The sequence below is a fragment of the Ranitomeya imitator genome, chromosome 5, assembly GCF_032444005.1.
Source record: "Ranitomeya imitator isolate aRanImi1 chromosome 5, aRanImi1.pri, whole genome shotgun sequence".
Classification (NCBI taxonomy): domain Eukaryota; kingdom Metazoa; phylum Chordata; class Amphibia; order Anura; family Dendrobatidae; genus Ranitomeya; species Ranitomeya imitator.
Genome location: NC_091286.1, coordinates 118,499,735 through 118,527,563, shown reverse-complemented (window position 1 = coordinate 118,527,563; position 27,829 = coordinate 118,499,735). Strand labels below are relative to the sequence as shown.

Sequence of the window (27,829 nt, the reverse complement as noted above, 5' to 3'; positions counted from 1 at the left end):
ACAAAATCAAAACGAGCAAAAAATAACGACCAACGGGCCTGTCTAGGATTCAAGCGCTTGGCAGACTCGAGATAAGTCAAGTTCTTATGATCAGTCAATACCACCACGCGATGCTTAGCACCCTCAAGCCAATGACGCCACTCCTCGAATGCCCACTTCATGGCCAGCAACTCTCGGTTGCCCACATCATAATTACGCTCAGCAGCAGAAAATTTCCTGGAAAAGAAAGCACATGGTTTGAACACTGAGCAACCAGAACCTCTCTGTGACAAAACCGCCCCTGCACCAATCTCAGAAGCATCAACCTCGACCTGGAACGGAAGAGAAACATCAGGTTGACACAACACAGGGGCACAGCAAAAACGACGCTTCAACTCCTGAAAAGCTTCCACGGCAGCAGAAGACCAATTAACCAAATCAGCACCCTTCTTGGTCAAATCGGTCAATGGTCTGGCAATGCTAGAAAAATTACAGATGAAGCGACGATAAAAATTAGCAAAGCCCAGGAATTTCTGCAGACTTTTTAGAGATGTCGGCTGAGTCCAATCCTGGATGGCCTGAACCTTAACCGGATCCATCTCGATAGTAGAAGGGGAAAAGATGAACCCCAAAAATGAAACTTTCTGCACACCGAAGAGACACTTTGATCCCTTCACGAACAAGGAATTAGCACGCAGTACCTGGAAAACCATTCTGACTTGCTTCACATGAGACTCCCAATCATCTGAGAAGATCAAAATGTCATCCAAGTAAACAATCAAGAATTTATCCAGATACTCACGGAAAATGTCATGCATAAAAGACTGAAAAACAGATGGAGCATTGGCAAGTCCGAACGGCATCACCAGATACTCAAAATGACCCTCGGGCGTATTAAATGCCGTTTTCCATTCATCTCCCTGCCTGATTCTCACCAGATTATACGCACCACGAAGATCAATCTTAGTAAACCAACTAGCCCCCTTAATCCGAGCAAACAAGTCAGAAATCAATGGCAAGGGATACTGAAACTTAACAGTGATCTTATTAAGAAGGCGGTAATCAATACACGGTCTTAGCGAACCATCCTTCTTGGCTACAAAAAAGAACCCTGCTCCCAATGGTGACGACGATGGGCGAATATGTCCCTTCTCCAGGGACTCCTTCACATAACTGCGCATAGCGGTGTGTTCAGGTACGGACAAATTAAATAAACGACCCTTAGGGAATTTACTACCAGGAATCAAATCGATAGCACAATCACAATTCCTATGCGGAGGTAGGGCATCAGACTTGGACTCTTCAAATACATCCTGAAAGTCCGACAAGAACTCTGGGATGTCAGAAGGAATGGATGACGAAATAGACAAAAATGGAACATCACCATGTACTCCCTGACAACCCCAGCTGGTTACCGACATAGAGTTCCAATCCAATACTGGATTATGGGTTTGTAGCCATGGCAACCCCAACACGACCACATCATGCAAATTATGCAGTACCAGAAAGCGAATAACTTCCTGATGTGCAGGAGCCATGCACATGGTCAGCTGGGCCCAGTACTGAGGCTTATTCTTGGCCAAAGGTGTAGCATCAATTCCTCTCAACGGAATAGGACACCGCAAAGGCTCCAAGAAAAATCCACAACGTTTAGCATAATCCAAATCCATCAGATTCAGGGCAGTGCCTGAATCCACAAACGCCATGACAGAATACGATGACAAAGAGCACATTAAGGTAATGGACAAAAGGAATTTGGACTGTACAGTACCAATAACGGCAGAGCTATCGAACCGCCTAGTGCGTTTAGGACAATTAGAAATAGCATGAGTAGAATCACCACAATAGAAACACAGTCTGTTCAGACGTCTGTGTTCTTGCCGTTCTACTTTAGTCATAGTCCTGTCGCACTGCATAGGCTCAGGTTTACTCTCAGGCAGTACCGCCAGATGGTGCACAGATTTACGCTCGCGCAAGCGACGACCGATCTGAATGGCCAAGGACATAGACTCATTCAAACCAGCAGGCATAGGAAATCCCACCATTACATCCTTAAGAGCTTCAGAGAGACCCTTTCTGAACAAAGCCGCTAGTGCAGATTCATTCCACAGAGTGAGTACTGACCATTTCCTAAATTTCTGACAATATACTTCTACATCATCCTGACCCTGGCATAAAGCCAGCAGATTTTTCTCAGCCTGATCCACTGAATTAGGCTCATCGTAAAGCAATCCGAGCGCCAGGAAAAATGCATCAACATTACTCAATGCAGAATCTCCTGGTGCAAGAGAAAACGCCCAGTCCTGTGGGTCGCCGCGCAAAAAAGAAATAATAATCAAAACCTGTTGAATAGGATTACCAGAAGAATGAGGTTTCAAGGCCAAAAATAGCTTACAATTATTTCTGAAGCTCAGGAACTTAGTTCTGTCACCAAAAAACAAATCAGGAATCGGAATTCTTGGTTCTAGCATCGATTTCTGATCAATAGTATCTTGAATCTTTTGTACATTTACAACGAGATTATCCATTGAGGAGCACAGAGCCTGAATATCCATGTCCACAGCTGTGTCCTGAAGCACTCTAATGTCTAGGGGAAAAAAAAGACTGAAGACAGAGCTAAGAAAAAGAAATGATGTCAGGATTTCTTTTTTCCCTCTGTTGGGAATCATTGGTGTGGCTCCTTGTACTGTTATGGCTGGCAATCAGGCAACACAGCGTGCAATAATCAGCGCACATACAGAGATCTGGCAATAACCAAAAACAATAGGACGAGCTCTGAGACGTGGAATCTCTGTAGACTGCAGTACCTGATCTATCCTCACACAACTATAAGCAGCAGTGGATTGCGCCTAACAACTACCTATGCAACTCGGCACTGCCTGAGGAGCTGACTAGCCTGAAGATAGAAATACAAGCCTGACTTACCTCAGAGAAATACCCCAAAGGAATAGGCAGCCCCCCACATATAATGACTGTTAGCAAGATGAAAAGACAAACGTAGGAATGAAATAGATTCAGCAAAGTGAGGCCCGATATTCTAGACAGAGCGAGGATAGCAAAGAGAACTATGCAGTCTACAAAAAACCCTAAAACGAAAACCACGCAAAGGGGCAAAAAGACCCACCGTGCCGAACTAACAGCACGGCGGTGCACCCCTCTGCTTCTCAGAGCTTCCAGCAAAAGACAATAGCAAGCTGGACAGAAAAAAAACAGAAAACAAACTAGAAGCACTTATCTAGCAGAGCAGCAGGCCCAAGGAAAGATGCAGTAGCTCAGATCCAACACTGGAACATTGACAAGGAGCAAGGAAGACAGACTCAGGTGGAGCTAAATAGCAAGGCAGCCAACGAGCTCACCAAAACACCTGAGGGAGGAAGCCCAGAGACTGCAATACCACTTGTGACCACAGAAGTGAACTCAGCCACAGAATTCACAACAGTTGGCTGTCTTGTTCGTCAAGCATATCTTTCGCCTACACGGTATGCCAGACAAAATTGTTAGTGACCGGGGTCCCCAGTTTGCGTATCGATTCTGGAGAGAGCTTTGTCGTCTACTCAGTATTGAGTTGAATCTCTCTTCGGCATATCATCCCGAGACGAATGGGTTGGTAGAGAGGGCCAACCAGACCTTGGTCACATATTTACGACATTTTGTTTCTGCCAGGCAGGATGACTGGGCATCCTTGCTACCGTGGGCAGAGTTTGCACTTAACAATGCCGTAGCTGACTCTACCAGTCAGACTCCATTCCTCCAAAATTACGGCCAGCATCCGCGTGTTCCTGTGCCCATGCCTGTGTCTTCTGCTGACTCCAGGGTGGCAGACTGGGCTGTGGAGGCACGGGACATTTGGGACCGCACGCAGGATGCCATTCGGGCCTCCAAGGAGAGAATGAGGTCCTCCGCCGATGTTCATCGGCGACCCGCTCCGACCTTTGCTCCTGGCGACTTGGTGTGGCTCTCCACCCGTAACATCAGGCTGCGAGTTGAGTCCACTAAGTTTGCTCCTCGCTACTTGGGTCCCTTCAAGGTTCTCGAACAGGTTAATCCTGTGGTCTACCGTTTGGCTCTTCCTCCACGCTTGGGTATCACCGACACCTTTCATGTGTCCCTCTTGAAACCCGTATACATGTCCCGGTTTTCCGAGTCATCTGCCGGGACATCGGGTTCGTCTACGGACGATTACGAGGTGAACGCTATTTTGGGGTGCAAGGTGGTACGCGGCAAAAAGTTCTATCTGGTGGATTGGAAGGGTTATGGCTCAGAGGACAGGTCATGGGAGCCTGCTGAAAACATTCGGGCCCCACAGCTCATTGCTGCCTTCGAGCGTAGCGAGGCCCAAGGAGGGGGGGGCCATGTTAGGTCTCGAGTTCCCGCTTCTGCACAGGGGGAATCTCGAGCCATCTCCGCTGCGGTCTCCCATTCTTATCCAGCCGCAGTGGAGTCTGCTCAGCAGGGATGTCGGTCCCAGCATCTTGCTCAGTCTCACGCTGTACAGAGAGTTACTGCTGCTTCTTCAGCTTCTGCCATTAAAGTCAGTGCTGGTCAGCAGCGAGCGGACTTCTCTGGGACTAAGTCCTTGTCTGCACACACTGAGCATGCCCAGGGCAAGATCTCCCGTTGGAGATCGAGGGTCATGTGCTCAGGCTCTGCAGCACATTCCATTGGTCCTCTTGGCAGGTCTTGGAAGGGCAAAGTTTCTGTGGCCACATCCTGTGCTGCAACTATATAAACTGCGCATGACCGCACGGCCATGCGCTAGTGTACAATTGTTAATGTGTGTATGTTGTGAGTGCAAGTCGTCCTTGGATACCCCTACCCTATTGAATGTCTGTTCGCGGAAGGTGTATGGTTGCTATCTAGCGCCCGACTTAGCCTACAGCACAAATCACACATTACAGCGTCCAGTTGCTGTGACCGCCAGTACGGCGCCGTGCACTTCCTCTGTGCTTTCCTTACCCAAGCCTGGGTGGTTAGTGGCGTTCGTCAGTGCGGCACCGCATGCACTCTTGTGCCTTAAAATCGTTATTTAGTTTCCTTACACACCCAGTTGCGGTGTTATGCCAGCAAGGGTCTAATCGGACTTCAATCCTAGTTGGGGTTGAGTTCGCTGACTACTTGCTCGCACTCTATGTGCGGTACCGCGGTCCTGTGACGCAACAGGATCGCTTCCTTCACGTTGGGTGAAGTTTAACCCACGTGTGTATACTTATGAGTACCGCCATATAGTCCGTCGTTACTTGGCAGCAGGTTCCATCTCTGCACGGTGGACCCCGGGCTGCGAACGCACCATACTCTATCTGTCTTAATATTTGGTGCATTCCGCTAGCCCTAACATTATGTCTCTTCATTATTAATAATTTTCCAGTATCTTAGCATTTGGCTATAGGGCAATCCTCGCTTGGTATGAAAAGGGTGCGCACTGTCATATCGCAGCATGCTGTTTGTAGCAGTAGATTTTTTTTGGCCCCTAATATTTTTTTGTCCATCGATAATATCGATCTTAACATCTAAAAACTCTAAACTGCTGCCCCTAAACATGATGTAAAGCGCATATTATCATTATTCTCCAAATTCAGATATTCTACAAAACCCTCCAAATCTTCTTTTGTCCCATCCCATATAATAAATACATCGTCAACAAGTCTCAAGAGACAACGAATGTGTTTAAGAAATGCTTTGTGGTTGCTGTAGATGTATTTTTCTTCAAATACCGTTAGAAACAGGTTCGCAAAAACACATGCGACCGGTGTACCCGTAGCAGTACCTGTTTTTTGCAAGTACAACTTATCTAGAAATTTGAAGGTATTATGCGATAAGACAATTTTCAATATTATAGATGGACAAATAAATAAATTATAAATATGTCTCTTCATTATTAATAAATTTCTGGTATCTTAGCATTTGGCTATAGGGTAGTCCTCGCTTGGTGTGAAAAGGGTGCGCACTGTCATTTCGCAGCATGTTGTTTGTAGCAGTAGATTTTTTATGGACCCGAGTATTTATTTGTCCATCTTTAATATTGAAAATTTGTCTTATCGCATAATACCTTCAAATTTCTAGATAAGAGGTACTTGCAAAAAAAGAGCGGTACCGCCATGGGTACACCGGTCTCATGTGTTTTGCGAACCTTTTTCTAGCTTTATTTGGAGAAAAATACATCTACAGCAACCACAACCCATATCTTAAAACACATTCATTGTCTCTTGAGATTTGTTGACGATGTATTTATTATTATTATATTATTATCATGACTAAGGGTGTTTGATCACCAGAAACGTGTTGATATCGCATTTTATTCTTTGTAATGGCTCATGTTTTTATCCTCCACTGAACACATTTTTCAATTGAATAAAGAACAGTTTTTTCACTCTCTCGTTGAGCTGGATTTCTCATTTCTTCCCCAAAGATTTGTGCTACACAGATGGTGTAGGGTTCCCTATAAAGGAACCGACATGAGTTTTAATCACACACCTGGACTCGTTGAATCGCAGTCAGCGCGAAACGGCCGTCGTCCTGTTTTTGTTTCCCTGCACCCTCGTATACACAAGCCGCCCTTGAGGTAATGTCCTCACCCCATTACGTGGGAGAATAAAAGGACTGTTAACAACATAATTTGGTGAGTGCCACATCTTTTTCTTCTACAATTTTTGTCATAAATATATATATGTCTCACTATCTATATATATTGTATTGTATATATATATTGTATATATGTTTTCACGAATATTTGAGCCCATGGATCCACTATACAGTCATGGCCAAAAGTATTAACACCCTTGCAATTCTGTCAGATAATACTCAGTTTCTTCCTGAAAATGATTGCAAACACAAATTCTTTGCTATTATTATCTTCATTTAAGTTGCCTTAAATGAAAAAAACACAAAAGAGAATGAAGCAAAAAGCAAGACATTGATCTTTTCACACAAAACTCCAAAAATGGGCCAGACAAAAGTATTGGCACCCTCAGCCTAATACTTGGTTGCACAACCTTTAGCCAAAATAACTGCAACCAATCGCTTCCGGTAACCATCAATGAGTTTCTTACAATGCTCTGCTGGACTTTTAGACCATTCTTCTTTGGCAAACTGCTCCAGGTTCCTGATATTTGAAGGGTGCCTTCTCCAAACTGCCATTTTTAGATCTCTCCACAGGTGTTCTATGGGATTCAGGTCTGGACTCATTGCTGGCCACCTTAGAAGTCTCCAGTGCTTTCTCTCAAACCATTTTCTAGTGCTTTTTGAAGTGTGTTTTGGGTCATTTTCCTGCTGGAAGACCCATGACCTCTGAGGGAGACCCAGCTTTCTCACACTGGGCCCTACATTATACTGCAAAATTTGTTGGTAGTCTTCAGACTTCATAATGCCATGCACACGGTCAAGCAGTCCAGTGCCAGAGGCAGCAAAGCAACCCCAAAACATCAGGGAACCTCCGCTATGTTTGACTGTAGGGACCGTGTTCTTTTCTTTGAATGCCTCTTTTTTTTCTCCTGTAAACTCTATGTTGATGCCTTTGCTCAAAAAGCTCTGCTTTTGTCTCATCTGACCAGAGAACATTCTTACAAAATGTTTTAGGCTTTTTCAGGTAAGTTTTGGCAAACTCCAGCCTGGCTTTTTTATGTCTCGAGGTAAGAAGAGGTGTCTTCTTGGGTCTCCTACCATACAGTCCCTTTTCATTCAGATGCCGACGGATAGTACGGGTTGACACTGTTGTACCCTTGGACTGCAGGGCAGCTTGAACTTGTTTGGATGTTAGGGTACCGTCACACTATAACATTTTGATCGCTACGACGGTACGATTCGTGACGTTCCAGCGATATCGTTACGATATCGCTGTGTCTGACACGCAGCAGCGATCAGGGATCCTGCTGAGAATCGTATGTCGTAGCAGATCGTATGGAACTTTCTTTCATCGCTGGATCTCCCGCTGTCATCGCTAGATCGGTGTGTGTGACACCGATCTAGCGATCTAGCGATGCGATCCAGTGATGCGTTCGCTTGTAACCAGGGTAAACATCGGGTAACTAAGCGCAGGACCGCGCTTAGTTACCCGATGTTTACCCTGGTTACAAGCGTTAAACTAAAAAAAAACAAACAGCACATACTTACATTCTGGTGTCCGTCAGGTCCCTTGCCGTCTCTGCTTCCCGCACTGTGACTGCCGGCCGTAAAGTAAAAGTGAAAGCACAGTGGCTGTGCTTTCACTTTCACTTTACGGCCGGCAGTCACTGAGTGCGGGAAGCAGACTGCAAGGGACCTGACGGACACCAGATGTAAGTATGTGCTGTTTTTTTTTTTTTAGTTTAACGCTTGTAACCAGGGTAAACATCGGGTAACTAAGCGCGGTCCTGCGCTTAGTTACCCGATGTTTACCCTGGTTACCCAGGGACCTCGGCATCGTTGGTCGCTGGAGAGCTGTCTGTGTGACAGCTCCCCAGCGACCACACTACGATTTACCTACGATCACGGCCAGGTCATATCGCTGGTCGTGATCGTAGGTAAATCGTATAGTGTGACGGTACCCTTAGTCGAGATTCTTTATCCAACATCCGCACAATCTTGCGTTGAAATCTCTTGTCAATTTTTCTTTTCCATCCACATCTAGGGAGGTTAGCCACAGTGCCATGGGCTTTACACTTCTTGATGACACTGCGCACGGTAGACACAGGAACATTCAGATCTTTGGAGATGGACTTGTAGCCTTGGGATTGCTCATGCTTCCTCACAATTTGGTTTCTCAAGTCCTCAGACAGTTCTTTGGTCTTTTTTATTTTCTCCATGCTCAATGTGGTGCACACAAGGATACAAGACAGAGGTTGAGTCAACTTTAATCCATGTCAACTGGCTGCAAGTGTGATTTAGTTATTGCCAACACCTGTTAGGTGCCACAGGTAAGTTACAGGTGCTGTTAATTACACAAATTAGAGAAGCATCACATGATTTTTCGAACAGTGTGAATACTTTTGTCCACCCCCTTTTTTATGTTTGGTGTGGAATTATATCCATTTTGGCTTTAGGACAATTCTTTTTGTGTTTTTTTAATTAAAGACAAATTAAATGAAGATAATAATACCAAAGAATTTGTGATTGCAATCCTTTTCAGGAAGAAACTGAGTATTATCTGACAGAATTGCAGGGGTGTTAATACTTTTGGCCATGGCCATTTTGCAAGCCGGCAAGAAAATCTCGCCATACTAATGTCAAACGGATATCACATAGATGTCACACAGATGCTTACATGCGAGAAAATTGTATCCTCGCACTGCACACGGATGACATATGGATCACTGTTCAGGGAACATTTCTGCGATTCTCGTCCGTGTAAAACAGACCGTTTTTTTATACGTTGTGTGTGACTCCAGCTTAATCCAGATAGTCATACCACAAAAAACATTAATAAATAACATTTTCCTCGTGTCTGCTTTATTTTGTTAGCCTTTTAGGAGGTTTAAAATGTAGCAGTAATTTTTAATTTTTTCAAGGGAAAAAAATTTTTTTTTGAGGGACCTATCTGGGTTTGAAGTGACTTTAGAGGTCCTAGATATTGGAAAACCTCCAAAGGTGATATCATTTTGAAAACAGCACCCCCTGAGATATTGAAAACTGCTGGCTGGTAGTTTATTTACCCTTCAGGTGATTTTCAGGAATTAATATAAAGTGGCATGACAGAAATGAAAAAGTGTATTTTTACAGCCTAAATGCCGCTAACTACTGAACAGGCCACTATAGCAGGCAGACTCTAAGGCCTTTATTTGGCCTTGAATTGCCATGGCAAACATCAGGACCACACAATCATGATCTCAGGGTGCCAATGGGGTTAAAGAGGAAGCCCCACACTCTGGTAGCCAGTTATATGATGTAGTCACTATTGACAGCAGCATCTTAGGGGTTAAAGAGATATGGACGGTGCCAACACTGATCGTGGCTGATACAGCAAGTTGTCAGCTATAGTGTACAGCTGACAGCTGTTGGATTGTCACCTGTGTGGGGATTCTATTCTCTTATATCTTAGGTTAATAAAAAGATGTATTGGCGGTCATTAAGGGGATAAACTGGCAGGGAGAGGTTAACACCTATTTACAGATGAAAACAAGGATTAATGGGACCATTAATGAAGCGGACATTTGTATCTCCTTTAAAATGGACTGGTAATGCACATACTAGACTATCACTCCATTTATTCCCTATGCAAGTCTCATAGAAAGGGAATGAATGGAGTGTCAGTGAAGCATGTACACTGTCACTCTTTTCTAAAGAGTATAAAAGTAACCTATTCTGGTGATCAGTTCCTTCGAAGTGCTTAGAAGTTCCATCAGTCTACAAGACTTCATCTATCATGTGAATAGATGATTAACTTTTACCTACTGGAATACCCATTACCCACTATGGCTGTAAAAACATTATTGCAACTACAGGTCAATGTCCTTGCTGTCTTTGATTGTGTACACATCATAAAGATCACATAACTGTTTAGATAATCGCCAAAGTGTCAGCACTATGTTAAGAGATATTGTTAGATGACACAATATAATGTGATGTTCATGAAGTGGTACTGTATATAGATTGGGAATATGGAATCGATGATCAGTGCTATATAAAGCAGGCATTATGGACACTGCAATCTAACCTAAAACTGTGGAACCTACACTGAAACTATCACTAAGATTCTTGCTCCTACGAGGTTGACATTATACTCATGACAAAATTTTGGCACTATATAAATATATGCCATGCTCTGGACATAACATGAATTTATATTAACTTTTTTGTTGTGATTGTTGAAATTTCCATTTTAACTTCCAAATGACTAAAGCAAACTGATGAAAAACACATCCTGTATGAAAAAACAGGGATTCAAGGGGTATCTTTTCTCCTTGTGGAGAGTGACATGTCAAGCACTTTCCGCAAAACACGTGGGGGTTGCCTGGTTGCTAGGGAATCCCCACATGTACTTATGCTAGCTAACAGATGTAAATCATTCAGCTGAGGTGAGGAAAACTAAATCTCCGAGCACTAAAAAATACTCAGAGGATACCCGAGCGTGCTCGGGAAATCTCGAGTAACGAGTATATTCGCTGATCACTAGTCCTAGTCGCTTTCTGTATATAATACCTTATCTGCTCCCTTAATGATATTTTGTGAATAAAAACCTTTATTTTGCATAGTAATCCTATAGAGTGTGCGGTGTATTACAAATCCTCTTGGAGTCATGATTAGAGATGAGCGGTGTTCGAGTTGAACTGTTCGCCAATCTCAAATTCGAGCTGTTTTGGGCAGTGTTCAAGTCGTTCGACGAACCCGAACAATTTGCTTAAAATTCGGCTGTTTGAGTTTCTTTTTGATAACTGTTCGTTCAGCAAAAGCCTCACTTGATTTGCACATTAAAACTGTTTATCATTGTTAATAGACTGTTTAAGTGTATAGTGGGTGGGGGATAGATCTGTGCTGAAATAACACTGATCTCCATTGTTGTTTTCTTTCCCGCATTTACAGTGGGGCGGTGCAGTCTCTCAGCCTATCAGCAGTGCACACACACACAGCAATGTGCATGTGATGCACACAAGGGAGGGCATGTGTCATTGGCTGTGTATGTCACATGTCCTTGCCCTATAAGAACCAGCCATTTTCCCCGTCGCCACCATTTCCTCACTGCTGCAGCTTAGTGTTAGACGGCACCACTGCTGCAAGCGCTATACAGACAAAGAGTGTTTTTTTTGAGCGAATTGTCAGAGAGATAGATTTAGGGAATCGGGAGGAGTCGGGACTAGTTGTAGTATCAGCCCTTTTCAGGGTAGGTTACAACAGTTCATAGCACTGTTTGCCAGGCAGGTCAGTGCCAGTGCGGTGCAAGTGTTTGTCACAGCATTTGGTGTAATCTAGCTCAGCCAATCCTTTTGGGCTAGTAGCATTGTCTGATAGTCTTCTGAGTAGCCCACCTGTGAAACTAACTACACCGCCTGTGTATCTCTATTTTCACTGCATCTAATCCAGTTATTAGTTTAGGACCTAAGAGCAGTGTCTGCACGTCAGCAGAGTAGCCCGCCTGTGAAACAAACTATACCGCCTGTGTATCTCAATTTTTACTGCATCTAATCCTGTTATTAGTTTTGGGCCTAGGAGCAGTGTCTGCACGTCAGCAGAAAAGCCCGACTGTGAAACTAACTACACCACCTGTGTATCTCAATTTTTACTGCATCTAATCCTATTATTAGTTTTGGGCCTAGGAGCAGTGTCTGCACGTCAGCAGAGTAGACCACCTGTGAAGCAAACTATACTGCCTGTGTATCTCTATTTTCACTGCATCTAATCCACTTAAAAGTTTAGGGCCTAGGAGCAGTGTCTGCACTTCAGCAGAGTAGCCCGCCTATGAAACAAACTATACCGCCTGTGTATCTCTATTTTGACTGCATCTAACCCAGTTATTAGTTTTGGGACTAGGAGCAGTGTCTGCACTTCAGCAGAGCAGCCCGCCTGTGAAACAAACTATACCGCCTGTGTATCTCTATTTTCACTGCATCTAATCCACTTAATAGTTTAGGGCCTAGGAGCAGTATCTGCACGTCAGCAGAGTAGCACGCCTGTGAAACAAACTATACTGCCTGTGTATCTCTATTTTCATTGCATCTAATCCAGTTATTAGTTTTGGGCCTAGGAGCAGTGTCTGCACGTCAGCAGAGTAGCCCTCCTATGAAACAAACTATACCGCCTGTGTATCTCTATTTTCACTGCATCTAATCCAGTTATTAGTTTAGGGCCTAGGTGCAGTGTCTACACGTCAGCAGAGTAGCCCGCCTGTGAAACAAACTACACCGCCTGTGTATCTCAATTTTTACTGCATCTAATTCAGTTAAAAGTTTTGGGTCTAGTACCACAGTTTGACCACTTAGTTCTGCTCGGTTTTCATCCATCGTTTGTTGTGCCAACAACTACAGATACAGAGTTGCCAATTAGTTAAGCACTAAAATGAGTGGCAAAAGGCCTGCTGATGGTGGAAAGGGGAATAGGCGTGTTGGAAAGGGGAAAAAAGGTTGTGTCCGTGGGGTAGGTGGTAAAGCAACAGTAACATCTGCAGAAGAAAGACCATCTTCCAGCCAAAGTAAGATGTCTACTTCTTTTCGTGGACAATCTGATATGATCCCTTTCTTATGACCATCGCTACAAGCATCGCCAAAAATTCCAGATGAGGCACAAAAACAGCAGGTGCTTGAACGGATATCAAGTGCTCGTTCAAGTGGGCTCTCCTCCATGTCAACTTCAACATCACAACTACTCCAGTCCTCAGAGTTGTCACCCCAATCGCACTTGCTTCCTCACAGCTCCCAAATATCCAGCTGCCCCTCTGAGCATGGGGTACCACACATGGTTGAGTCTGTAGAGCTGTTTACGCATACTATAGCCTGGGAATCAGAGGTCTGCTCCAGAGATTCTGTGAATCCAGACGAGGAAATGATCTGCACTGATGCCCAGAATCTTTGTGAGTTGGATCCAGGCCCAGATGAACAAGGTTCTGAGCATAATGTAGACCCTCGTTCCCAAACTGTAACTCCTATTGGTGGAGACAATGAGGAAGATGATGATGAGACTGAGATACCTGATTGGAACGAAAACTTGACTTTTCAGTCAAGGCAGGAAGAGGTTGGCTCTGAGGACGATGGGTGTGAGAACCACAGGATGATGATGACGAGGTTGTAGACCCCACTGTCAACCCCCAGTCCGCCAGTCCAGGAGGTCAGCAGAGGAGGTGGAGGAGGATGCTAGTGACGAGTCTGACAACGAGGTAACGGGGCACCTTCCTGGACAGAGACGGAGTACTGGAAGCACGTCAACAACTGCATCCTCAACCCCAACTGTGCCTCAGACCAGAAGTCGTGGTGGCTCTTCAGGTCGCACGGGCTCTAAGCCTTGCATAGCCTGGGCATTTTTTGACATCGCAAAGGATGACCCAACTCATGTTGTCTGTAAGATTTGTCAATAAAATCTCAGTAGAGGCCAAAACATCACTAGCTTGAGTACTTCATGCATGAACCATCACATGGATATGAGGCATAAGTTGCAGTGGGAAGCTCACTGTGCTACAATGCGGCCTAGTGGACTGGGTCAACCACCGTCTGCCCCATCAAGTGCGTCCGTGTCCTCTTCATCCTCTGTGACTGTGGAGACAGCAGTTGCACATGGTTTTGGATGTAGACCTTCCACCACTTTACTCGCAACAGCCAGTGTGATTGGCAGGTCGTCAGGACATTTGCTAGTGGAAACACCTGCTGGTGTTGAGCACTCTCCGACATCAACCCCACATTTTGATCAAGGCAACATATCATCTCTGCCTGCACCTTCCTCACAGACCTGCAGTTTGCCGGGGACACCCTACTCAACTCCGTCTAAGCACGGCAGCCAGCCCTCAGTCCCTCAGATGTGGACAAGTAAAAGACCATTTCCTCCTAGCCATGACAAAGCTAAGAGGTTGAATTTCTCCATCAGCAAGCTGTTGGCTACAGAAATGCTGCCTTTCCACATGGTGGACACAGAGGATTTTCGAGACCTTATGTCCGTCGCAGTGCCCTAGTACCAGATGCCCAGTCGCCACTATTTCTCAAAGAAAGCTGTGCCTGCGCTACACCAGCATGTCGCACACAACATCACCGCTTCCATGAGAAACTCTGTGTGTGACAGGGTGCATTTCACCACAGACACTTGGACGAGTAGACATGGACAGGTGTGTTACATGTTGGTGACTGGGCACTGGGTAACTAAGGCGACATCAAGAGAAGGGGCTGCTGTCCAAGTCTTGCTGTTGCCACGAGTTGCTCGTCGATCCTTTGTATCTAGAAGTTCCTCCACTGATCTGCCTCCTCAACCTCCTCTCGGTCCTCCACCTGCACCCAAAGCCTGTCTGGTAATGCCACCCACGTTGTATCGGTGTAGAAGGAATCCTGCACACCTCCTCACTATGCTGTCACCAGGTCTCAACAGCATCAGGCAGTGTTTACTTTGAAATGTCTGGGAAATGTGAGTCACACAGCAGAGGAGTTGTGGTCAGCTCTGTGTTCCATCAATGGTTGTCTCCACTCAACCTGCAGCCAAGGAAGGCTGTGTGCCACAATGCTGCAAACCTGGGTGCGGCCCTTCGCCGGGGCAATGTCACACATATGCCTTGTATGGCTCATATTTTGAACCTGGTTGTCCAGCAATTTTTATCCCACTATCCCGGACTGGATGGGCTTCTGCAGAGGGCATGGTCGCTGTGTGCTCACTTCCGCCATTCGCATATTTTGAAATAGCAACAAAGATGTTTAGTAGTGCTGACGATGCCATTATCAGCATGACCATTCTGGTGATTTACATGCTGGAGCACACCTTACACAGTGTTCGGAGTCAGGTGGTGGAACAAGAGGAGGAGGAACAGGAGGAGTCGTATGCGGAAGGGATCATATCTCCAAGGTCAAGAAGGTTGGCAGCACCAAGGCGGCTTGCATTGGAGGCTGTTGGAGAGGGGTTACTGAGGGCGAATGGTAGCAGTCAAACTGTTGAGGAAGGTGCAGGAGGCAAGGAAGAAGTGGAGGACGAACTGGCGCTGGGCATAGAAGACTCATCAGATGAGAGAGAACTTGATCAAATTTCTGTTGTGCGAGGTTGGGGGGAAAGGGCAGACGAAGGAAGCATGATTCTCACCTCACCACCACCAAGACAACAAGGACTTGGTCCTCCTGGATGTGCAAGATGCGTGAGTGCCTTCTTGCTGAACTACCTGCAACATGACCCTCGGATTGTCAGAATCCGAAGTAATGCTGACTACTGGGTTGCCACACTCTTAGATCCCCAGTACAAATACAAATTTGGCGAAATAATTCCTGCCATAGAAAGGGATTCACGCATACAGGAGTATCAGCAGAGACTCCTACAGAATCTAACATCTGCTTTTCCACAAAACACCAGTGGCGCACGTAGCCAGACTCTGAGTTCTAACTTGCCAACCGTGGGACTATCGAGTCATCACTCAAACCGTAACAGTAACATCGTATCTGATAGCAACAGCAATTTTTTCCAATCGTTTCAAGATTTTTTTAGACCATCCTTTTCAAGGCCACAGGAGACAAGAAGTCTGACGCACAGCCAACGCCTTGAGAGGATGGTACAAGAGTATCTCCAAGTTAACATCGATGCCATGACTGTGGAACTGGACACTTGCTCATTTTGGGCTTTCAATCTTGAAATATGGCCTGAGCTCGCCACTCACGCCTTGGAGATCTTGTCGTGTCCTGCAGCCAGCGTTCTCTCTGAACGTGTGTTCAGCGCTGCTGGTGTTGTGCTGACAGATAAGCGCACGCAGCTGTCCAGTGACAATGTAGACAAACTAACGTTCATCAAGATGAACAAATCCTGGATCCGCAAGGACTTTTCTACCCCTGTGTCAACTTGGGGAGACTAAAAGCTGGATGATTTTTGAAAATCACCTCACCAACCGTTTTAAAAAACTCTGGCGAAATTGATGCCACTTAAGTGGTGTCTGTGGCTGAATTTTTGGAAAAAATGGAGACTCTTTTATTTAGTTCCCTTGCTGAGTTTTACATGACGTTGCCATCGTCAATTCCAGGTGGGTGGGTTCATCTGCAGAGTTATTTCCTCATACTATGGCCTGGGATTCAGAATTCTGCTCCAAAGCTTCAGTGTCTGCTAGTCAGCAGAGTAGCCCAGCCACCCACCGCCTGTTTACCTAAGTACTATTTTTAATGGCATGTAGCCCAAGAAATCCTTTTGGGCCTAATAGAATTTGGTGCTACTCAGCAGAGTACCCCACCCATGAACCAAGCTACACCGCCATCTAGCCCAGGAAATCATTTTGGGCCTAGTAGGGCAAACAGCGATCTATGTAGTTTGCTCCTTCACAGAAGCAGCCCAATGGAAGGACACTATTCGGAAGCACAGGTAGTAACTGGAACGCCCCCTCAATGTCTGTTTTGGCCATTAGGGTGCCTCTTACCAACTTCTTGACCCGCCCGATTGCCTCGTCAAAGGAGGTACAGTACATAGTACTGTACTTTGTCCCACGTCGATGTTGTTGTTTACTGACCTGCCTTTTGGATATGACAAATGGTGGATTAGTCTGAATGTATTGGGTTCATTTTTTGGCACAACTCCCAATGGGGGTACCACTACGTCTTCTAAGGAAAGTGTTCGGAATGGACCCGCCGCCATTCTACCTAAAGATATTTCTTTTCTTTTTTTTTTTTTTCAAGACGTCTGGGTGTTGGTAGAGTGAGTTTAGATTTTTACTCCAGCCTTTCTTGATTTTAGAAGGGCATGACATGCCTATATCTGTGTTTCCTCCTCCATTTTTTCCATGTTTGTTGTGTCTTCTGAGCAGTTTGTCAGCTTTTGGACACCGTTTAACATGTTTTCTATGTGTTTTCCATGTGTTTGTATGTGTTTGTGTTTGCCTGCCATTGGTTTCAATGGGGTTGGACGGTGTTCATCGAACGTTCGACGAACAGTTCGGCGAACACCTCCCTGTTCGACAGACCGAACCGAACCCGTACACTAGGGAGGTGGCTCAACACTAGTCATGATCATCACATGCCACATTTTGGAAAAGCATGACAAGATAATAGATGTTTAACTGTGTAGTATCTGTGATTCGCCAATGACAAGCACATTCATCATAGACTGTTGTTATTTTTATATAACCATTCTAAACTGAAAGTACCTGCACTCATTAGATCACACACATTGCGCAGCCTGAGGTCTAGCAACTACCATACTGAAAGACTAGCTGGAAATCACTAGCTGCAATTGATTTATCTGCTGAAGTTGGAATACACTTTAGAGATTAAAGTCCCAGTCAATTTTTGACAATTTAAAGACTTATCATGGCATAATGAAACCTACAAATAAACTCCAATTTGAGATAATCCATACAGTTTTTATTCAAATATTATTTTACAGTACTTTCAAGATCTTATACATCAAAAGGCACCAAGTCATTATATTAGTTACATGGTTAACAAATTTAGCATTATTTTTATACTTTTAAACCCTTTGGTTTTCTTTGATTGCAATCATTCCATATGCTCACATGCCGCTGGGCCCAGCAGAATATTAATAACATGTTCAAATGATTCAAGTACTAAGCAGAGAAACAAAATGTAAGGATTTTTAATGAAACAATATTTTTTTGTGGTCCTTTATATACTAATCTTTTTCCTACCAATTATTCTTCATTGACGATCACCTTAGGGAGTTCAGTGGGTATTTCACTGATCCACCTTCACGAAAAGAAATAAAAGGAAATGTGTTATTCCGATAATTACACATGTAAAGCACAGAACAGTTTAATACAGGAAAGAGCAGTCCATAATAATAATGATAATCTGCCTGTGTAACAATACCGCATTTGACTTTCTTTAAAAGGAGCCTCATTCATTTCATTATATCGAATATCGCTGTATTTATTGTATTTGCCCTTATGTGATACACTTAAAGGGAATCTGTCCCAGTTTTTGCCTCCTAATCCGAGGGCTGCATAATGTATAGACAGAGACTCAGAAACAGAAAAATCACTATTTCACTGTTTTATGAAGAGGATATTATAAATAAAGAGCTAGTAAACCTGCTGCCATGTAATCCTCCATATTTATAAGTTCAGTATAATCACACCCAGCCACTGATCGGCAGCTTTCTGCCTATGCACAGTGCACACAGAATGCTGTCAATCAGTGGTGTGAGCGGGGTTATAGAAAGCTCAATCATAGAACTGGTAGATCTGGAGTTGATAAAACACTGATTTTATCAAAACAACAGAAAGCCAGTAAGTGACACAATGCTGAAATCAGGATTTCTGTCCCTACATCAGGCTACTTTCAGATGGGATGACAGAAGCCTGGAGATAGATTGTCTTTAGAGGGGACCTGTAAATTCATGCTGCCAGATATAGTAGGATGAAAAAAATAACAGGCTCCTAAATTATATAAAGCACAAGGGGAGGTTCCCATCCAGGCTTTCTAAACCTGATTTTGTTTGATTGACAGGACTCTCCATATTTGAGTACAAGGAGAGACCTGCAATCACTTCAAGCTGGGTGGGGAGAAGTTGGTAGCGGGCGACTCATCTCTCCTGGCCCTAGTGGTTTATATTGAGAGAGACTTTCCTTTATTTATGCTTCTCGTGGGTCAGACAGCAGATTCCTCTTTAACTCCTTTACCCCAAAGGTGGTTTGCACGTTAATGACCGGGCCAATTTTTACAATTCTGACGACTGTCCCTTTATGAGGTTCTAACTCTTAAGCGCTTCCATGGATGCCGGTAATTCTGACATTGTTTTCTTGTGACACATTGTACTTCATTTTAGTGGTAAAATTTCTTTGATATGACCTGCGTTTATTTGGGAAAAAAATGGAAATTTGGCAAAAAATTTTTAAATTTCTCAAATTTCCAAATTTGAATTTTCATGCCCTTAAATCACACAGATATGTCACACAAAATACTTAAGTAACATTTCCCACATGTCTACTTTACATCAGCACAATTTTGGAACAATTTTTTTTTTTTACGGAGTTATAGGAGTTAAAAGTTGACCAGTGATTTCTCATTTTTACAACACCATTTTTTTAAGGACCACCTCACATTTGAAGTCACTTTGAGGGGTCTATATGATAGAAAATACCCAAAAGTAACACAATTATAAAAACTGCACCCCTCAAGATACGCAAAACCACATTCAAGAAATTTATTAACCCTTCTGGTGCAGGAATTTTTGAAATGTTTTAAAAGAATAAACATTTAACTTTTTTTCACAAAAAAAATACTTCAGATCCAATTTTTTTATTTTCCCAAGGAAAACAGGAGAAATTGGACACCAAAAATGATTGTGCAATTTGTCCTGAGCACGCCGATACCTAATATATGGGGGTAAATATATGAGGGAAGGAGCGCTGTTTGACTTTTTCAATGCAAAATTGGCTGGAATTGAGATCAGAAGACATGTCACGTTTGGAGAGCCCCTGATGTGACTAATCAATGGAAACCCCACATAAGTGACCCCATTTTGGAAACTAGACCTCCCAGAGAACTTACCTAGATGTGTGGTGAGAACTTTTAACCCCCAAGGGCTTCACAGAAGTTTATAACGTAGAGCCATAAAATTATAAAATCATATTTTTTCTACAAAAATGATCTTTTCACCCCCAATTTTAATTTTCCCAAGGGTAGCAAAACCCCAAAAGTTATTTTGCAATTTGTCCTGACTGAGTATGATGATACCCCTTATGTGGGGGTAAACCACTGTTTTAGCGCATGGCAGAGCTCGGAAGGGAAGGAGCGCCGTTTGACTTTTTCAACGCAAAATTGGCTGGAATTGAGATCGGACGCCATGCCACGTTTGGAGAGCCCCTCATGTGCTTAAACAGTAAAAAAAAAAACCACAAGTGACCCCATTTTGGAAACTAGACCCAAGAAACTTATTTAGATGTGTGCTGAGAACTTTGAAGCATCAGTTGTTTCACTAAAGTTTATAACGCCCAGGCATGAAAATAAAAAAAATCATATTTTTTCCACAAACGTGATATTTTAGTCCCCAATTTTTTATTTCTCAAGGGTAACAGGAGAAATTGGACCACCAAGTTTGTTGTCCAATTTGTCCTGAGTATGCTGATACCCTATATGTGGGAGAAAACTACTGTATGGGCACACGTTGGGGCTTGGAAGGGAAGTAGTGACATTTTGGAATGCAGACTTTGATGAAATGGTCTGTGGGCGTCATGTCGTGTTTGGAGAGCCCCTGATGTGCCTAACCAATGGAAACCCTCCCACAAGTGACCTCATTTTGGAAACTACACCCCCCAAGACCTTATCTAGATGTGTGGTGAGAACATTGAACCCTCAGGTGTTTCACTAAAGTTTATAGCGCTCGAGCGTGAAAATAAAAAAATCATATTTTTTCCACAAACATGATCCGTAGTCCTCATAAATAGGCATCGGCAACCTTTAGGCGTGCACAACTTTGGACTTGACTATTTATGAGGACTACAGATTAGTTTAAATTTTTCAGCAAACTGTTCTGTCATTGGACTTTGTGTTTTTATTAATAGTCTGTCTGTATGGCATTTTTAACGCCATCCTTACTCCAGTTATAGCAACGTTAATAAGGCACCTCTTCCTGTCTGTGTTATTAACATCTTCCCCAGTGAGAGGGGAAGTGTATCTAATAAGTTGGGATTTGTGCAATTGTTGTTTGAACCAAGTGCTATCTTGTTTATCCATCATAAACCTATTTTAACCTTAAATTCATTGCACATAAACCCTAACTTACTATCAAAAATAAGCACACTGTCCAAGTGGAGTCAAGTGCTATTACTAAAGGGGCAACTTGCCATCTTTCTGTCTGTATAGTAGCATACCGCTCCCAGTAAACAAATTGATTTTTCTCCATAAAGGTCCCATTTTGCGCAAATATATTACCACTAAAAAATAGTTTTTGCACCACCATATTTTGAGAGCTATAATTTTTCCATATTTTGGTCCACAGAGTCATGTGCAAGCTTGTTTTTTTTGCAGGACGAGTTGACATTTTTATTATACCATTTTCAGGCACATGACATTTATTGATCGCTTTTTATTGCGATTTTTGTGAGGCAGACTGAACAAAAACTAGCAATTCATGAATTTCTTTTGGAGGGGGGGTGTTTATACCATTCCGTGTGTGGTAAAATTGATAAAGCAGTTTTATTCTTTGCGTCAGTACGATGACAGCGATACCTCATTTTTTTTTTTTTAAGTTTTGGTACTTTTATACCATAAAAGCTATTTTATTTAAAAATAATTATTTTTGCATCACTTTATTCTGAGAGCTATAACTTTTTATTTTTCTGGTGATGGAGCTATATAGTGTCTTGTTTTTTGCGGGACAAGATGACATTTTCAGCGGTACCATGTTTATTTATATCCGTCTTTTTGATCGCGTCTTATTCCACTTTTTGTTTGGCAGTATGATGATAAAGCATTGTTTTTTTGCCTTGTTTTTTTTTAACGGTGTTCATTAAAGGGGTTAACTAGTGGGGCAGTTTTATACGTCGGGTTGTTAGGGATGTGGTGATGCTAAATATGTGTACTTTTATTGTTTAGATTTTTTTTATTCAAATATTTATTTATTGATGGAATAAATATTGATTTTATTATTATTATTTTTTTTAAACATTTTTACAATTATTAAAAAAAATTTAAATTCATTCTTACTTTTACACTTTGTCCAACTATGGGACAATCATTTTGTGCAGGCTGATTGCTTCTATATCATGCAGATCTGCATGCTACAGAAGCTGCCAGTGCTGCAGTTTCTATTACACTGGCCTGAGAGACTTCCTGGTCATCACTGCGCATCTCAGGTCTGGAGACCCAGATGTCGTCATGATGACATCGGGTCTTGACGGCAGCGATCGGGACCCGCATCATGCCGCGGGGTCTCCGATCCAAAGGCAGAGGGGCTGTCATGTTTGATCACAGTGTTCCGGGGGTTAAAGTGTCGGGAGCAGTCCGTGACCGCTCCTGGCACTTAGTGCCGGGTGTCAGCTGTGAGAATCAGCTGACGCCCGGCCGCGATCAGCCGCGCTCCCCCGGGAGCGCAGCTGTTCGCCTGTGACGTATTATTCCGTCCATGGGAATTAAGTTCCAGGTCACATTGACGGAATAGTACATCCAATGCCAGAAAGAGGTTAAAAAATAAAATTTGTCTAACAGCAAATTAGTTTTCTTCATCCAAAAGTATTTTTTCCTGTCGAATTTTGACAATTCCAAATACTTGCTCATATGAAGAAGGAAGAGCTTCTCCAAGGAACCCCCTCTTTTTGCCTACCTAAAACAGCACTGTTTATGGAGTAACTGGCCCATTCATAAATCCATGCTTAGTCACTAATTTGTACCAAAATATGTCCAGCCACAGCTTTTCCATGTATTATTAACTTTTGGGGTCTTTGGGGATATATGGTATCAGACACTGGCAGACATAGACAGAAGAAAGCCCACTGTGCAAGAACAATATACACTGTGTGCAGAATTATTGGGAAAATTGTATTTTGATCACATGATACTTTTTATACATGTTGTCCTACTCCAAGCTATTCAGACTCGAGAGCCAACTACCAATTAAGTAAATCAGGTGATGTGCATCTCTCTAATGAGGAGGAGTGTTGTCTAATGACATCAAAACCCCATATAAGGTGTGCTTAATTATTAAGCAACTTCCATTCCTTTGGCAAAATGGGTCAGAAGAGAGATTTGACAGGCTCTGAAAAAGTCCAAAATTGTGAGATGTCTTGCAGACGGATGCAGCAGTCTTAAAATTGCCAAACTCTTGAAGTGTGATCACCGAACAATCAAGCGTTTCATGGCAAATAGCCAACAGGGTCGCAAGAAGCGTGTTGGGGTAAAAATGCGCAAAATAACTGCCCATGAATTGAGGAATATCAAGCGTGAAGTTGCCAAGATGCCATTTGCCATCAGTTTTGCCATATTTCAGAGCTGCAACATTACTGGAGTAACAAAAAGCACAAGGTGTGGGTTAATCAGGGACATGGCCAAGGTAAGAAATGCTGAAAAACGATCACCTTTGAACAAGAAACATAAGATAAAGAAGAAATATCTTAAGACTGACTTTTCAAAGGTTTTATGGACTGATGAAATGAGTGTGACTCTTGTTGGGCCAGATGGATGGGCCAGAGGCTGGATCAGTAAAGGGCAGAAAGCTCCACTCCGACACAGACACACAATGCTAAGAGTGTGCAAAGCAGTCATCAAAGCAAAATGTGGCTACTTTGAAGAACCTAGAATATAAGACATATTTTCAGTTGTTTCACACTTTTTTGTTAAGTATATAATTCCACATGTGTTGATTCATAGTTTTGATGCCTTCAGTGTGAATTTACAATTTTCATAGTCATGAAACTACAGAAAAATCTTTAAATGAGAAGGTGTGTCCAAACTTTTGGTCTGTACTGTATATATACAAGAAAATCCCGAAGAGCATTATCAATGGTGGAAACTAATTATGTCTAGACTGAACGTGTGTGTATGTGAAACCACACACTGCTATATTCCTGTCCAATATACCACCACCTATGCCTGGACATATGGACAACTGCAATATAGAATAAACAAATCAAAAAAAGGAGCACCAGGAAGTCATGAAGTCCAAATAACAATCATTTTATTAAATCACAATATAATTAAAAACCAGACAAAAGATACATGGCAGGGCTAAAAAGATGACACTAGAGGGTCACCCGCAGCATGCAGAGCCCAAGACAGGGTGTGTATATATACAGTATATATATATATATATATATATATATATATATATATATATTTATATTTAATACAGAGCTAGATAGCAGAAAAGCCAGTAATTCAATTGCCAGCTTTTGCTATCTTCTTATCAAACTCGACAGGATATGAGACATGGTTTACATATAGCAAACCATTTTACATCCCTTATATTCTTACGTATTCCTCACTAGTAATGTTAGCAGTGTGTGTGTGTGCAAAATTTGGGAGCTTTAGGTGTTAAATCACGGAAAAAACTGGCGTGGGCTCCCGCGCAATTTTCTCCGCCAGAGTGGGAAAGCCAGTGACTGAGGGCAGATATAATAGCCTAGAGAGGGACCATGGTTATTGGCCCCCAAGGCTAAAAACATCTGCCCCAGCCACCCCAGAAAAGGCACATCTGTAAGATGTGCCTATTGCGGCACTTAGCCTCTCTCTTCCCACTCCCAAGTAGCGGTGGGATATGGGGTAATAAAGTGTTAATGTCACCTTGCTATTGTAAGGTAACATTAAGCCTGGTTAATAATGAAGAGGTGTCAATAAGACACCTCTCCATTATTAATCCAATATTAATAAAGGGTTAAAAAACACACACACATTAGGAAAAAAGTATTTTAATAAAATAAATACACATGATGTTGTAATAGCTTTATTATACGCTCAATCCAAATGATCACCCTTGTCATCTGAAGAAAAGTTAAAATAAAAAACAACAATATCCCATACCTGTCCACCGTACAGTCATGTGGTCATGGCATACATACTACATACATACTACGTACATACATACATACTACATACATACTACAGACATGCTACATACATACTACATACAATACATTCAGACATTACATACAATACATACATATAGACATGCAGTACATTAAACATAGAGTACATACTCACCATCACTTGTCACTTTGTTCCCCGAAGCCAGCGCCATCTGTAAAAATAAATAAAATAACAAACAACCAATATACTCTCTGATCCACCGAAATTCACGAGTGTCCCACGACGATTTCCCGTGGAGAATGGCAGCATCAGCTGATGCGACCGCTGTCTAGGGGCTCCAGGAACACAATGACGGGAGGAAGGTATCCTTCCGCACTGTATTCCTCCACCGCTGTAAAAAAATAGTCCCTAGTCTCACTTTTGGCATTGCTGTGTGAGAAATTTTCCCACACAACTATTGCCATAAAGTGAGACTTTGAATTATAGTAACCTCAGTGATGCACTGCAGGAGCCATTGTCTCCTGTCAGCGTGTCACTGAGGGTCCTATAGAGCGGTGACATCACCCGATGTCACTGTTCTATAGGGGAGATTGTCGTGGGACACTCTTTATTAATTGGACTACTATTATTTTACGTTTTTTGCAGGCGCTGAAGTATGGTAAGTATGGTTAAATGAAGAATATTAAAATACTTTTTTCCTAATGTGTGTGTTTTATTAACCCTTTATTACTATTGGATTAATAATGGATAGGCGTCTTATTGACGCCTCTCCGTTATTAACCCGGCTTAATGTCACCTTACAATAGCAAGGTGACATTAATCCCTTATTACCTCATATCCCACCGCTACACGGGAGTGGGAAGAGAGGGGCTAAGTGCCAGAATTGGCGCATCTTACAGATGCACCATTTCTGGGGTAGCTGCGGACTGGTATTTGTAGCCGGGGGGGCAATATCCATGGCCCCTCTCTAGGTTATGAATATCAGCCCGCAGCTGTCTGCGTAGCGTTTCTGGCTATAAAATATAGGGGAACCCCACATCATTTTTTGGGGGGGTCCCTCTATTTTAATAGCAGTAAAGGCTACGCAGACAGCTGCGGACTGATATTCATAGCAGGCTACAAATATTGGCCCCCAGCCGTCGGCTTTCCCCCTCTGGCGCAGAATATTGAGCAGGAGCCCATGCATTTTTTTTTAAATTAAACGCTCATTAAGGCCTCTTTCACACTTGCGTCAGTATGGGTCCGTCACTCTGCGTCGGGCCGACGTACAGACACACAATATGAAATTTGTGCCCTGACGTGGGTAACGGATGCAGTTTTTCAACGCATCCGCTGCCCATTCTGAAGTCCGGGGAGGATGGGGTGGAGTTTCGGCCGCGCATGCGCGGTAGAAAATGGCAGACGCCACGGACAAAAAAACATTCACTTCAACACCAAAGAGAACCAAAGAAAGAGAAAGCCCATGCATAAAAATGTGCACACCTGTTCACTTCAACACCAAAACACAACGGATCCGTTGCACGACAGATGCGACGTGTGGCCATCCGTTGCGATCCTTCGCTGATACAACTCTATGGGTAAAAAACGCATCCTGCAGGCACATTTGCAGGATCCATTTTTTCCCAAAATGACTGATTGCGACGGATTGCTAAAAATGCAAGTGTGAAAGTAGTCTTAGAAACATCGACCTTTCTGTTATATATCTATGGATATATCTATCTATAAATATATTTATAGATAGATATATCTATAGATGCATAGATGTATCAATCCATACATCTGGCTGCTTTCACACATCAGGTTTTTGCCATCAGGCACAATCCGGCGAGTTGTGAAAAAAAGGGATCCGTTTTTTCCGCCAGATCCGTTTTTTTCCGCCGGATCCATTTTTTTCCACCAGATCTGGTTTTTCCCACCATATATTCTTTACCGCCGAATCCGTTCTTTTCCGCCGGATCCGTTTTTTCTCCGCGCCGGATCCGTTTTTTTCTGCCAGATTCGTTCTTTTCCGCCTGATCCGTTCTTTTCCACCAGATCTATTTTTTTCCGCCGGATCTGTTTTTTCTGCCGGATCCGTTTTATTCAAGACTCGCCGGATTGTGCCTGACGGCAAAAATCTGATGTGTGAAAGCAGCCAGATATATGGATAGATACATCTATGTATCTATAGATATATCTATCTATAAATATAAAGAAAAAAATTGGAACAGCATCCAGCAATACCTCAATATCGTGCAGAGCTCTCCCATCCAGCAGTCCAAAAGCCTCCAATGATAGTATCAAAAAAAGAAAAGCAGCACAAAAATAGAAAAAAGTGGACTTTATTGCCTGAACGGCGTGGCAACGTTTCGAAAACAAAATCCTTTTAAAAGCTTGAAAAACAATTTTGTTTCCAAAACGTTGCCATGCCGTTCAGGCAATAAAGTCCACTTTTTTCTATTTTTGTGCTGCTTTTCTTTTTTTGATACTATCTATAAATATATCTATAGATACAGTAGATACTCTATATCCATAGATATATAATAGAAAGGCCGATGTTTCTAAGGCTACTTTCACACTTGCATTGTTAGCAATCCGTCGCAATCCGTCGTTTTGGGAAAAAAACGGATCCTGCAAATGTGCTTGCATGATGCGTTTTTTACCCATAGACTTGTATTACTGACTAGAGTTGAGCGACTTTTACTTTTTTCGGATCGAGTCGGGTTTCGTGTAACCCGACTTTGTCAAAAGTCGGGTCGGGTGAAATCGGCCGATTATTGCAAAAAGTCAGGGGCCGACTGAAACACGAAACCCAATGCAAGTCAATGGGGATTCAA

General features: G+C 43.0%; 1 protein-coding gene across 3 annotated transcripts in view; it reads right to left on the bottom strand.

Annotated features, from left to right (window-relative positions):
* Positions 1-17,872: 17,872 nt before the first annotated feature.
* The window catches only part of LOC138681526 (proton-coupled folate transporter-like), a 730,145-nt gene continuing 720,188 nt past the window's right edge, over positions 17,873-27,829 (bottom strand). For all 3 annotated transcript variants that reach the window (XM_069769104.1, XM_069769106.1, XM_069769105.1), the window contains one exon: positions 17,873-18,236. In XM_069769104.1, coding sequence (XP_069625205.1) covers positions 18,182-18,236 — 55 coding nt within the window. In that variant the 3' untranslated portion in view covers positions 17,873-18,181. The remainder of the gene's footprint in view (positions 18,237-27,829) is intronic.